The sequence below is a fragment of the Varanus komodoensis genome, unplaced genomic scaffold, assembly GCF_004798865.1.
Source record: "Varanus komodoensis strain SLA01 unplaced genomic scaffold, ASM479886v1 scaffold83, whole genome shotgun sequence".
Lineage (NCBI taxonomy): Eukaryota > Metazoa > Chordata > Lepidosauria > Squamata > Varanidae > Varanus > Varanus komodoensis.
In genome coordinates this window covers 1,053,590-1,067,556 of record NW_025336520.1, presented here as the reverse complement: position 1 = coordinate 1,067,556, position 13,967 = coordinate 1,053,590, and the positions used below count along the sequence as shown (strand labels likewise).

At 54.3% G+C, this 13,967-nt stretch overlaps 1 protein-coding gene across 1 annotated transcript; it reads left to right on the top strand.

Moving 5' to 3' along the window:
* The first annotated feature begins 32 nt into the window (after nucleotides 1–32).
* On the top strand, nucleotides 33–5,626 carry REXO2 (RNA exonuclease 2). Its single transcript, XM_044456351.1, has 7 exons — nucleotides 33–182; nucleotides 714–797; nucleotides 1,951–2,028; nucleotides 3,129–3,240; nucleotides 3,402–3,510; nucleotides 3,739–3,792; nucleotides 5,205–5,626. Exons 1-7 carry the CDS (start codon nucleotides 39–41, stop codon nucleotides 5,332–5,334), a joined length of 711 nt encoding a protein of 236 aa, XP_044312286.1. The 5' UTR covers nucleotides 33–38; the 3' UTR covers nucleotides 5,335–5,626.
* Nucleotides 5,627–13,967: the final 8,341 nt, after the last annotated feature.

The following is a 13,967-nucleotide window of genomic DNA, read 5'->3' as shown; positions in this document are numbered from 1 at the left end:
GTTGCAGTCCGCGGCGCGCCTTCGGTGGCCCCGCGAAGATGCGCGGCGCCTGCGGAAGGGCTTGGCGAGGCCTGCGGCTGTTGGGCGCGCCGGCGGGAAGCTGCCACCGGGGCCGGAGCGGGGGGCCAGCCATGGCCGAGGTGGAGGGCATGGGGCAGCGCATGGTCTGGGTGGACCTGGAGGTGAGCGCCCGGCCGGCAGGACGCGCTCGCCGCTGCCGGCACGCGGGGGGGCTGCTCGGGCGCGCGCGCGCCGGGGCGCCTCGCCGAGTAGCATCTCGCGCTCAAGGGGCCCCTGGGGCGGGGCGCCCGCCCCTGAATCGCCCCGGGGGCTGTGCGCCCGCGGGCGCCCGGCTGCACCGCCCGCCCCCCCAGGTCCCCGCCGCCGTGCGCCCGTCATCGCTCCCAGGGCCGCGCAGCGCGAAGCGGGCCTTGCATCCCGCGGCGGCCCGTCCCGCGCAGCCGGGGGGCGCCCCGGGCCAGGCTGCGGCGTCTGGGGCGGGCGAGCCGCGGGGGACGCAGCGGGCGAGGCCGCCCGTGGCGTGGGGATGCCGAGCCCCGCCGCCCCGGGGTCCGCGCCCGACGCCAGTTTAGCATACAAGATGGAGAGAGTTAGCCTTGCGCAGGGATTCAAATGTAGTTTTGCTAGCACACAAGTGGAACAATAACAGCTTTCTGTGACATCTGATGCATCTAATTTTTCCTTTGTTACAGATGACTGGACTGGACATTGAGAAGGACCAGATCATCGAAATGGCCTGCCTCATCACAGATTCAGACTTGAACATCTTGGCTGAAGTAGGTTGTGGTTTTGCACTGCTTTAGCACCAGCTAAATGCTGGCTGTGTGATTTGCTTGACTCACTTCTGTGAGGGGCCGGCCGGCTGGGAACGACTTGACACGGCATTCTTCATAGGCAGCGGGCTGATGGAAAGCCCTTGTTTACACGGCAGCTTCCAGATGTTTTCAGCCTGGGACATGAATCCCAGCTTGACTCTGGAACTTGAAAGCCGTTTGAATTACAGGTGCTTCCTGTTGTCTAGATGTGCTCCTGCCATTTAGGGTGAAATCTTTGGGACTCCTGGCATTGTCTGGAGGCCCATGGGCTGGGCTGGAGTCCCAGATGCAACCCCGGAAAAAGCTTCAGAGGTTGGAGCTGCGACTTTGACCTCAAAGCCTGCACCGTTCTTCCATTGGTCCACCTCTGGATCCTGTGTGTATCAGGGGTGGGCAGGAGGGAGCAGGGCACCACAGTTCTGGGGAATTTAGGTGCCTCAGCCTCTCTTCCTTGTGAGCTGGGGAAGGCAGGTACATCTTTGTACTCAGTGGTCCTGAAATGCCCTCACATCCATTTCTAAACCCCTGACTTCTTTGGCACAGCTTCTTTGTTCCCTCTCCCTATTCTACCCATGTTTTAACATATGTACTTGAAATACATTTGTGTTCTTCTCCCCTTTTACCCTTTTCCGTCTTTACTTCTGTACTCATCATTCTCTTGAGATTTTTTAAATATCAAACACTATATAAACCATAAAGAGTTAATAATCTGGCCAGGCAAATGGACTGTAATAATCATTGCTGTCTGGATGGCTGCCGTGGAACTCAGAACCCAGGACTTTGGTCTGCTTTGGTAGGGCTTTTCTGATGTTCTCACATAAAAGACAGTTTAAGTGCATGAAAAGAAGTAATGTTCCCTTACTTAAGAACATTGGATGCTGAATTGACTGAGCCAGGATTATCTAGCCTGGTCTTGTCAGTCCTGCCTAACGAGGCAGTAGCTCTGCAGAGCTTTTTCTCCCCTGCCTGGAGAAGCTGCCAGGAATCGGACCTGGTGTCCTCTCTGCAAAGCGGAGGCTTCGCCAACTCAGCTGTGCTCACACTGCTACTTTACGAATGCATGCGATGGAAGGGATTGGTCCCTTTTCTCATTTTTCCTCCCATTGGTTGGCAGGGTCCTAACCTGATCATAAACCAGCCAGATGAGCTGCTGGACAGCATGTCAGAATGGTGCAAAGAGCATCACGGGAAGGTAAAAGGCTCTGGAGGTTTTTGGCATCTTGCAAGTCCTTAAGATGTTTTGTGGGTGTCTTGACAGTTGCATGTCACTCTCCAAGTCCTCGAAAGGCTGTCACAAAGAAGGAGGCCAGGACCTTTTCTTGGTCATCCCAGGGTACAGGACACGGAATGACGGGCTCACGTTACAGGAAGCCAGGTGCTGGCTGGACATCGGGAAAAATCCCAGTGCAGCAACAGGACCAATGACCTAGGGAGGTGGCGGGCGCTCCCACACCGGAGGCATCCCAGAGGCAGCTGGACTGAGGGGATGGTTTCATTGGGAATCCTGCTCTGAGCTGGAGGTTGGACCCTATAGCCCATCCCAACTCTCCTGTTCTTTGATTCTGTGATTCATTTGCACTTAAGCCACATGAACCTGGTTCAAAAGGCGAAATGTTGATCAGTAGCTCAGAGAGCTTTGAAGGGGGAGTAGACTCTGCATCAGCGGAGGAGGTGGTGTCCAGGCACAATTGCGAGGCACGGAGGTTTTCGGAGCCCCGGTTCCTTAGTCAAGACAAGCCGCCCGGCATCTCTTTGCCGCCGCCTCTGTGCATTCATTGTACACATCCCCTGTTCAGTTGCCCCCGGCCCCCCCTGCCCCCCACCCCAGTACGTGGGCGCGTTTTTAGCAGCAGAAGCCACGAGCGCCCTGGGGGAGGCCTCCGATGGCCTGGGTGTTGATTGCCGCACTATAAGGCTGCCTGTAACCGGCCGAGCTCCAAGGAGTCTGGGCATCGTAATGGCCGCCTTTGCGTTCCCCAGAAGACTTGGACGGCCGACCTCAGCTCTTGCGGTGCTTTTCCTTGGCGTGTGAGGAGGACGGGTTCAGGAGCCTTAGGACTTCATGTATTCGCAGGCTCGGCATAAACCTGCCCGCAGACCTCCGTCTCCGCGCTTGCTCTTGCAGCCTGGGAGTGGCAGCCACGGTGCCCTTTTCCTGTGCCAGCTGGGAGGGTGCTTTGAGAGCAGAGTCCTAGCTCCGACTGTGTTTTGGTCCCTGAGGGCACGGAATCGCGTCTTTGCTCTCTTGACGAGCAGCAGCAAAAACGAATCTTTTTCGTGTTCTTCTTGCAGTCTGGCCTTACCAAGGCCGTGAGGGAGAGCACGATCTCCCTGCGCCAAGCGGAGTATGAATTCCTGTCGTTTGTCCGCCAGCAGACACCGCCGGGCCTCTGTCCTCTCGCAGGTTAGACGTTCCCCTGCTTCCCAGGCGGCTTTTCTTCAGTTCCACGGATTTGCTTGCTCTGTGCGAGTCCCGCTGTGGCCGGGGAAGCACCCCCGCCCCTCCCTCCTCCAGGCGGCACCCCCGCTCCCCCCCGACAGAACTGTGCTTTGCTTCCTTTGTAGGCAACTCGGTTCACGCAGACAAGAAGTTTCTTGACAAGCATATGCCACAGTTCATGAAGCACCTGCACTACCGGATCATCGATGTCAGCACCGTCAAGGAGTTGTGCAGGTTGGCCGCAGCGCCGCGCTGGCCCGGTCCCTTGGCGGGGGTGGTGGGGAGAATGGGGACTTCGGGAGGGTGGGTGAGCGGAGCAGGCGGGGGGGGGCTGTGGCATCCCTAGACCCCTAAAAACGGGTGGCATTCCCAGACCCCTGCCCCTCTGGAATTCCTGTCCATGGCGTACCAGCGTATTTGGTGATTAGCGCATCGGAGTTGAAAGCTGCCGTGTGTCTGCAGGCGCTGGTATCCAGAGGACTACCAGTTCGCTCCGAAGAAGGCTGCTTCGCATAGGTAAGACCAGTGCATGGTTGGCTTTTGAAACTCTGGCGTACAAGGCCCTTTGCCAGGACTTGGGTCACGGACGTGTTTTCTTTCAGCCATCGTGCTCGGCTCTGAGCCGGGCATAACAGCCCTCCTGCTCCCAGGTAGGCACTGGCCTTGTAGGAGCAGGCGGCAGTGGCCCCGTTGGCACGGGGCGGGGGGGGCTCCTGGTGGCCCAGCGCAGAGCAGGGCCTTCCCGCCGAGGCACCGTGTGTCACTCTTTTGCCACCGTCGGTACCGTGAGGCGCTCGGCCTCGCTGAGTTAATATAGCAAGACTTAGCCGAGGTGCAGTCGCTTCTCATTTCGACGGCGAGCGTGGCGGCTTTCCCGCAAGTTTTCGTATCCAGGCGCTAACCGTTACCTGGTAGTTTGGCAAATGCGTTGTTGTCAGTGAGGGAATAAAGGACCACTGGCGCTGATCCGAGTCTGCCCTTCCGAGGGAGAGGAGGCCATGCCCCGAGCGACTCGGGGAGGCAGCTGAGTGGCAGAGCGCGTCTTTTGCGCACTCACAGTCCTGGATCGCGTCCCCGCCGTCTTCGGACAGGGCTGCGAAAGGCCCGCCCCCGTGAGCCGGGTCAGGCGATGTCGCAGCAGCGCCTGACCCGGCCTCTGGAGGCATCACTTCGTGTCCGCCAAACACCGTGCTTTCCCAGAAAAATGTCGTCTGGGTTTGCCGTCCTTCGTACCGATGAGAACCGTTTGCATCTCCTGTCCTTGCATGTGCTTTTGCCGATGTTGATGCGTAGACTTCCGCAAATTAATAGTGCGTTTTGCAGGGAGCCCTAGAGGCACTGTCTCCTCTCCACTCCACTCCCAGAAATAACTTCTAGAGGCCCAAAGCCACAAGAACATCGCCTGCATTTTTGTGGCTTCTCTCATGGCTTCTGCGTGTCCTTTGACATCTTGAGCCGCGTCTCACTCGCTTCTCTCTAATTGTTGTGTTGGTTTGGGGCTGGTTGTTTTCAGAATAATGCTCCGGCTGCACATCAGCTATTGCACAGGGTCGCAAATAGCAGTAAATTTGCTGTGTGGGGTGAAAGGGGGAATGGGATCCCTTTGGGAAAGTCCGTGTGGCTGGCCAGGTCAGGAAGGGAGGCGCTGACTGGTCTGTTGGGGAGCAGATGCCTGCGAACATCCGCATGTTGAGGAATGGCCAGAACACGGGGCATGATGGAACATTTTCACAGCTAAGGCTCGAAGCCACGAACCTTTAGCCCTGGAGTGGGGTGTGCGGAGCGGCACAAGCTGCTTGCAGCCTTGGGGTGTGACTCATGCAGCCACGTTCAGCCTCTTTCAAATGAGCCTCTGTTGGTCCAGAGAGCCCAGGGCGGGAGGGATTTTCTTGGTAAAAATGCGTGAGCCGCTTCCAAATTCTCTTTAGAGCCCTTGATGACATACGGGAGAGTATCAAAGAGCTCCGGTTCTACAGGAATAGCATCTTCAAAAGGAAAATGGACGAAAAGAAAAGAAAATTAGTGGAAAACGGTGAAAACGAGAAGCCCGCCAGTTGATCTCGCACCTTATTCTCTAGCTGCAGCACAAGACACAATGGAATCTTCCTGCATTTTCAGTTCCTTAGCAGCTAAAGCAGCTGCTCCTTTCTGTTCCTGTGCTTCCTGAACCATGACTGCATCCCATACCCAATACGACGGGCTTCCAGCGTTGAGATGTGGGCTAGTGCCTTTATCCTTTGACAGCTGTTTGGCTTAAGAGGCCAGAGTTCCTTTCGTACTTCAAGAGCTGTTTTAGTTTGGGCATCGGCGCTCTCTTTTGTTACAGAATAAAGCTAACCTGGCTGAAAAAGCGTTGCATCTTCCTCGCCTTCTGTTGTTTTTCTGGTGTCGTTTTCCCAGCTCAGCACCTTCAGGCAGAAATGGGCGCAGGCGCCTGGGGAGCGGCGTCTGGTCCTCGGGCACCTCGATTAAGGCCCAAAGCACTTACTGTTAAGGGTGTGCACGGGACGGATCGAGTGTGGGCCCCCTTTGAATTGCAGCCCCTTGCGCCCTGGTCGAAATCGCCTTGGCAAGACCTCCCCTTTGGAGTGCTTTGCCCTGCGGCACCGGGCGGGCGGGCGGGCGGGGGAAGGCCCTCCGCTCGCGAAACAAACCCAAAGCTTTGCTGGATGCAGTTGCCTAGTCGCACAGTTATCTGGCTCTAGGTGCAGCTTAAAGTCCCAGGACCTTGGTGACATCGGAGGTGCCGCATTCTGAGCGTGAACCCCGCCGGCGGTCCCCCGCCCCTCCCTGCTTGCATCCAGCCATCCTGCCGCAAGGTGCGGCTCTGTCGGCGCTCAGTCCGTTCCTAGCGTGACGGAGATGCTTCGCAAGAGGAGCTGCAGCCAGGCTGACTCCTAGGAGATGTGGCACAGGGTTTGCGCCCAGCTGGCCTTCCCCAGGCACATGGGCCTTGCTTATTTTATGCATTTAGTCCCTCTGTAGCTGATGCTCTCAGGGCGACTTCCATAGTAAAGACAAAGCATACAGCGAAGTACGGTTTTTAAAAGTGGAGAATGGCAACAAGGATTTGAAGCACAATTTCAGAAGAGTTCAGCAGCGACGGTGCCGGGGGAAACCTTCGGGAAGCCTTCCCTCCCCAGCCAGAGTCCCCTGACACCAGGCGTGAGGATGCTCTTGGCACCCGAGCGACACCCGGCTTCCCTCGGAGCAGCTTGGTTCCTGTGAGGCCGTTTCCACAGAGGCAGCGGCAGGCATGGCCTGTCCCAGCCTCAGCCTTCCTGCCGAGTGACTGCTGCCGACCCACGTCCCTGCGGCTGCCGGCGGGGAGGAGGCCGGGCGGGGGAGAGAGCGCCGGGCCACCCGCGGATCTGCCGGCCTGGCACGGCCAGAGGGAGGCGGGCTGCCCCGTCCGCACGGCTCGGCAGCAGGAGCGGTGGGTGGGATGCCTGGTCCAGCCCAGCCGTCCATGGGGATCCGCAGCAGTGGCTCTGCAGGGTCCAGCGTGGGGGCTCCACTCCAGGCGGCACCTGGAGATGCAGCGGGGAAGGAGAATGGGACCGCTGCCGGTGCGCACAGTGGGCGCTCTGCGGGGGCCCCTTCCGGCGCCTCGCCTGCCACCCCTCCCTCCCTCCCTCAGAGTCCGGCTCCCTCGGGGCTTGGCCGCCGGTTTAGCATTTCGTAAGCTGCCCAGAGAACTTCTGGTTATGGGGCGGCATAAAAGTAAAGTGAAAGAAATAATTTCTCAGTATTATGAAGCATGCCTGTTCGCACCTTTAATATTCTGTGTGTGCACAATTTCTTGCTCTAGTCGTTCGCTTCAGTGTTGGACAATCAATCTTCAGAAAGGAGGTGAAGCGGGCTTTGCCGGTGGAATCCGCTCTCCGTCAACTCTCCCTTCTGCCCTTTCAGTCACACAATCTTGAAGAAACATCATTTGCTATCTGCCAGGCTGACAGGCACTCCCAGCTGAAGGCACCTCCCAAATCTTTTTGTTTCAACAGAAAGGTCGTGCCATGAAGAACTTGCCCTCTCTGCTTATCACTCAGGGAAAAAATCTTTCATATGAGATTGCTGAGAGCTACATCACAGAGTCCGCACTCCGGCACAAAGCCATTACGATTTCTCCTGGCAGGTACCTGAGCGATAGAAAAAGAATCCAGTGCATTTTCTTAGTCATACGTGGGGGCATCTCAGAGTGGTCGGTTGCTTGTTATCGTGCCCATTTAACAGATGGGGAGGTAAGCATGAAAGCGCGGCTTGCCAAAGACGGGCCAGCGAGTCTCCGGGCAATCAAAGCGGCGGTTGTGCTCAGGGTGATTTACAATCGGTTATAAAGCTGCCGCTTGGAACAATGTACACGGTCCAAGTTTCAGACAAATGCAACAAGTCATTTCGTGGCAGCTGTTAAATGCAGGACTTGGTTCAGTGAAACATTCTCAATACACGCAGGTTAGCTGCATGCCTCAGATGGGAAGACTGGCGAGAGAATGTTTGTTTCATGGACGGGCCGGTTTTCACTTCTGGTCAGTTTGTAGCTCCTGGGCCTTTCTCTGGTTTGCATACTAAATATGATTTTCCGGGCATAGCTGAATAGCGAAGTGGGCAATGCGCAGAACCAAGCCGATCCTGCCTCGTCTCAGAAGTGAAGCAGGGTTAGACCGGGTTAGTGTTCGGATGGGAGGCGTGGGTCCTGCGCTGATCAAGGTGTCGGACCCGGTGGCCTCCCAGGCACTTCCAACCGTGTGACCCTAGGATTGGTGCCTTGGACCAGCCTGCCCTTTTTACAGCTTTGGGGCCCTTTTCGTTTTCTGGAAATATTGACTGAGGCTGAGCAGCCGCACCTGCCCCCAATCCATGTTTATAGATGCCTGTTATCAGTGCACAAATGTGCCTCGCAGGATCTTAAGCAAGAACGAAATAATGAATTGCTGTGTGCTGTTTTGCCCCATCGACGGGGGACTTCAGTGGCATCTATTACAGAAAGGCCAACGCACATTGGGTGCTGTTTAATTCAACAGAAATTGACGTTGGAAGTATATTGGACACCACAATGTCTCTTCAATAAGGGCTTAATTTAATCGGCCAAGTGTTCAGCAAATGTGTCTCCCATCCGTATGTTTTGGCAGTGACCAATGGCTGCTTCTGTCTGAGAGGAGGTGGCAATTTGGATAAATTTTGTGATGGAAAAGTCTTTAATATTTATGGATACACATGTTCTTAACTATTTGCCTGCCTCTCGGAACTTAATGAAAGGTCACAGAAATGGATTTTCTGCTGATGCAACCTTGGATAGATAAATGGCTTCCTGCGATGAGACAACGGGGTGGGACTTGGTGAGATGCTTCGTTTTCAAACAGGTAGAAGAATTTCAGGAAGAACTGATGGAGGGACAAATACATGAGTATTTGGGCTGCCGTTGTTGAAATCGATGCATAACTGTCTTCAACAATACCAGTGTATTTTGCCATATGTGATATATATATGAATGCCAGGTATGTCCATTCATATTTACTTTTAATGTATTGATTTTATGCACGGCTGTAAACCAACCAAAGAGCTGTGGCCTTGGGGTGGTATAGAAATGAATAATCATATAGAAAATTACAGTATCTCATTTTAATTTTATCCCGCCCCCCCCCCTTTTCCTATATTGGTTGGTTTGGGGGTTTTCTTTTTTCTTTTTAATTTACTATAAAAAGTAAGTGAAGAGAGAGGGAGAGGGAGAGGGAGAGAGCATTCCACCGGCCACCAGCTCCTCTTTCAGCTGCTCATGTATCTGAATATGTTCATCCTTGGGAAGGGCTCGATCCACCTGCCCTGCAGTTCTGAAGAACTTTAGGGGATCCAAGTGGAATATGCTCGGCTGCCAGCAGATGGCACACTATCCATTTCCTGGCTCTGTCGAATTGCTGAGACAGGGATGCAAACACTTTTCCAGCAGGAGCTTGAAATGCAAAGCTGTGGAAGAACTCAAGCCGCTTCCTCGGAGGAGCCATGGAAGAAAGGATGGGACCAAGAGGCGCAGCGGAGGAAATGTGATATTCTCCTGCTTTTCATTTCTACAACATTCCAATTGATGTCTGCCCTTGAATTTGAATCTCTTAAAAAAACGGAAGCACTGGAATCTGAACCTTAGTGTTGCTAGCTCTGCAGACGATCTAGGCTGCACTAGTATGCATTGTAATAGTACACATTGCAAACACAAGCCAACAATGTGATGCAGCCGCCAAAAGGGCAAATGCTATTTTGGGTTGCATTAACAGAAGTATTACTTCCAAATCACGAGAAGTAGCAGTTCCTCTATACAGTCAGACCTCACCTGGAATACTGTGTCCAGTTCTGGGCACCAAGATTTAAGAAAGAGGCAGGTAATTAGAAAGCGTCCAACGGAGGGTGACAAAAATGATCTGGGGTTTGGAAACAGTGCCCTATGTGGAGGGACTGAGGGAACTGGGCATATTCAGCCTTGAGAAGAGAAGACTGAGGGGGGACACGATATCCCTCTATAAGTACCTCAAAGCTTGTCACAAAGAGGAGGGTTGAGATCTCTTCTTGCTGATGCCAGAATGTAGGATGCGGAATAATCAAGTCAAGTTGCAGCAACCCAGATTCAGGCTGGACATCAGGAAAGGCTTCCTCACTGTCAGCACAATATGAGAGTGGAACCAGCTGCCTGGAGCAGTAGTGGGCTCTACCAGAAATTGGACAGCGCCCTGAGTGGGGTGGTGTGACGTGGTGTCCTGCAAGAGCAGGGAGTTGGACCCCATGGCCTTCATGGCCCCTTCCAGCTCTGCTATTCTGTGATTCTATGACATTAAGCAAGAAGCCCCGTAGAACTCAGTGGGAACTTCTTCTGAGTAGGCAGGGTTCCACTGCGAGGATGGGATTCTGGAGTGCCTACAGGAGTCTCCAGCGTACTCAGGCACTGCCTGTGTGCACTGTGGGCATTCGCTCCTCGGAGCAGCGGCCTGTGCTGGCTGGATCAAACAGCTTCTGAAAGTCCCCTCCAGTTCCAGACGTACTTTGCTAGATGGCGCAGAGTAACATGACGTGGACTCCGTGTCTCCTTAAGCGGGCGGCCGAGGAGGCTGTGCCCTTGGTTCTAGTCCCGTCTTCCCAAATGTTAATAGCTGACTATTCAGAACCTGGATTTCCACTGACTTTGAAACTGCTGCAAAAGTCCGCTCACTCCCTCAGGTTGCCAGGTACCTTCTGGGTTTGAATGTTCTTCCTTCTCGTCAAGAGCTCACCGCTTAGCTTCCTTCCTTCCTTCCTTCCTTCCTTCATCCCTAACTTCTGGTGCAGTCGCTCTGCCTCATCCCTGCATCGCTATGTTGTGGAGGAACGCCAACCCAACAGCCCCCGCAGGCCCCCCAGGGCTGTCGTCAGAATTACTCAGATGTGGCTGAGAAATGAATTAGCCCCCCAGGCTTCGCTGCAGCCAAAACCTTCCTCCAAGCAAAGGGACAATTGGCCATCAGGATGAAGGCTTTTTTCCCCTTGCCTTGACATCTGTCTAATGGGAAATTAGTCACGTCACGCAGGCCGCTGAGCAGCCGTTTGAGTGCATGCAGAGGGCGGGGGAATGAAGCCGTCTCCACCGTCCCCGCTGCTGCAGACTGGCAGGTCACCGGGGTCCTCGGGAGTCCAAGACTCCATCAGTAGAATCGGCCAGGAGCTGCGCTTCATGGGATTTATCTGGCTGCACCGTTTCCAGAAGAATTAATTCTCCGCTGTCAAAAGGTGGCAGTTGCTTCCGCAAGCTTCCCAGAATGCCGGTGGCGTGGCTCCCTTGCTCCAGGGCGCAGGTGGGGTTGCAAAATTGCCTGCACCGCTGCCAAAAGTCTGCTTCGGCTGGACTGTCCAGGTAAGCCCATTGGAGCCAATGAGAGCCAAGGCTCTGTCACTTCTTATGAATGTTCTCCTAGTGACATCGCAGAGTCGTCCTCAAACTCTCGCTGCTGACGCTTCCCAATGGCTAAAAGCCCATTAATCGGATATTCAGGAGCTCACAACTTACTTTTGCTTGCAAGGGAAGGAAGGAAGAAAGAAAACTCTGCATGAAAAGATATCATGCTGCCCATTACTGGAGATTTTGAAGACCAGCTTGACTAGGTCAGTACCAAGCAGACATGACTCCGGTTTCCAGGCTGTAAGCTTGCTCTTACAGGCTCTGGTTTAGCAGCCCTCATTCATAACATCTGGATTTGGGGTTCTGGTGGCATCCTTTGCCTGGCCACCCTCCAAGGATCTCCGGAACCACCAGCTGCTGCTGGTGCTTTGCTTTTGGAAGGTGTGGGGATTTCATGCTATGGCCAGAACAACCGCTCTTGTGGGCCCCAGGAACAGCACAGCTCAAGCCTGTTTGCCCCTCTCACCCTCCGCGCTGTGTCGTGGAGCAGTTCCTGCTGGTGGTTTGCGCGTGGAAGGTCTGAGCAATGCCACCACTCGGTGGGTGAACTTCACCCAAAGACCTTCCAGGGTGCCACAGAGGTCACAGACTCTGAGCCAGTGTCATAGAATCATAGCAGCCAAGTTGGAAGGGGCAGGAAAGCTCAACCTGCTATGCCGGGGGGAGCCATGCCACGTGGCCGATTCCTCCCCATCTCCAGTCCACGGAGGAGCAGCAGAGGCTTACAGGGAGCACGGCAAGGCGTCCCACTGGGAAATTCCTGGACACCTGCTGCACTCAGAGGTTCTCAGCTCTGCCTCTGCCCCTGGCAGGTGCCTCAGCTAAACAGGCCCGGAGGCCCATCCAGCAGAAAAGGACTCTTTGGAGGGCAGGTGGGTGAAAATAACCCCCGTTTGCAGAAACAGCCCAGTCGTCGTCATGCATGCGTGGCTAATAAAGCCAAGAAAAAGCCTGCCCACTCCTTCAGATCGTCTGGAGAAGTCCTTCTTTTAAGACGGCCATCTTCGAGGCACTTTGGTGGTGATGGAAGAGAGAGGCCTTTCAGGTGTGATTCCCAGGCTGTGGAACGCTCTCCCGAGGAACACTTGGGCTGCTTCCTTTATAGAACCGTAGAATCCCGGAATCATAGAAGAGCAGAGTTGGAAGGGGCCAGGAAGGCCATCGGCTCCAGCCCTGCAGTTGCAGGACACCAATTTACGCCATCCCATTCAGGTGGCTGTCCTGCTTCTTTTTGAAAGTCTCTGGTGTGGGAGAGCCCACAACTTAGGTTATCCTTCCCCAGAGAGCAGCATATTGGCGTATGCTTTTGTTGCTCTAGCCCATTTTAATAGTCCCTGGAAGCCCCTCAAGTGCCGTTTTGCTGTTTGGTAGGAAGGCAGGGTGCAGATCCAAGCAGTCAACCAGTGTCAGTCAGCTCCCTCGGCCCTCTCAGGGACTGACCATGAACCATTCGTGGGTGGCATTTACATATTTACTTGTTTGCTTTCAGTATGGCTGTTCTGAAGACAGCCAAGGTGGTTTGCAAAGTTCAGGAACACAAAAACACTTACAGTCAAATAAACACGCTAAAAACAACCTCAGTAACCATCAAAACAAATTAGGAAGACAAGTTAAAAGGATAAATCTTGACCCCCTTGCCTGTGTGCAGAGAGACTAGGATAATTAATTGCTCATAGTGTAGAGACGTTTTTCTTCTGTTTGCCTCGAATCCATTTTACTGGGAGACCCACCCGGGCTCCTCATATCATCATTCGAGAAGATTGAAGACTTATCTCCATACTTTTCCAGCACTCTGGGCATCGTTTTGAAAGCCTTTCTCATTTCTTCTGCCTGCCCTTGGAAGGCTGCACGGAATTCATCTCTTGGCTGGAAAGGAGGCCCGCACCCAGGATGTGAGCCAGCATCGCTTGCCGAGATCATGATTGAGCAAATCTCCGGGAGGAGAGGCGAGTGGGGAGTGGGTGGTAACCGCATAAACGCCCCACTCTGCCTCCTCCTCCCGCTGGGTGAAGGTCATTCTCAAGAGCTTCTTGGCTGGCAGTTGCGATGGGAGATGGGAAGCCAGGAGACTGTGTATCCTACCCACTCTCTCTGTTAACATTTCCCTAAGAAGGGGCTGAGTAGCTTGTTAATTTTTCTGTTTTCCTTTCCTCTGAAGCTTAATAACAGTCTTGTTGTCTCTGCTCGCCAGCTTCTGTTCCTGGGAGCAGTTTGAGATGATTCCCATTGTCTTGTCAGTGAATCACACATCGCTGTAATTATGTGTTTGTTTCTTGTCGGTGTTTTCCGTTGAGCCTCAGAGGCAGCAGACAAGCACCAGGCAGACATTTCGGTGAGGTTGGCAGAGCCTTCCTTCGCACGATGTCCTTGATTAAATATCTGAGGCAGCAAAGCAGGTTTCTGCTCTGGGCATGTCCAGAGTGCATGTTACTCATGGATGAGTGGCTGCAGCTGTCTCCACACACCTGGAATTGAGGCTTGTGGGTTGGAGGAGCACCAAGCTTTGCTGGCTGGATGAACGAAGGAACGGGGGGCCAATCTTCTCCCTCTCTGTAGGACAATTTATGGAACAGCAAAGGCCATTTAGTTGCAACGATGCCTTCAGGAACTGGTGAATGCAGGGTGGTCGCAACACTTCTCAGCCCACGGCGTCCAGTTCGTGGTCAGCTCCTCAAGGACGGGTGATCCGCGTCACGGGCCTTCCTGCCGCTCCGAAGGGCTTTCAGAGGCTCTCACCCCCACCGGTTCCTTCTGCAGATCTCAGAAGGGAGGTACT

Bases quoted from the DNA above. Each gene is read 5' to 3' on its own strand.
- REXO2 (XM_044456351.1), top strand. From the start codon at position 39: ATGCGCGGCGCCTGCGGAAGGGCTTGGCGAGGCCTGCGGCTGTTGGGC. The intron at 798-1,950 runs GTAGGTTGTGGT...ATTGGTTGGCAG, and splicing joins ACTTGAACATCTTGGCTGAA to GGTCCTAACCTGATCATAAA. The intron at 2,029-3,128 runs GTAAAAGGCTCT...TTCTTCTTGCAG, and splicing joins GCAAAGAGCATCACGGGAAG to TCTGGCCTTACCAAGGCCGT.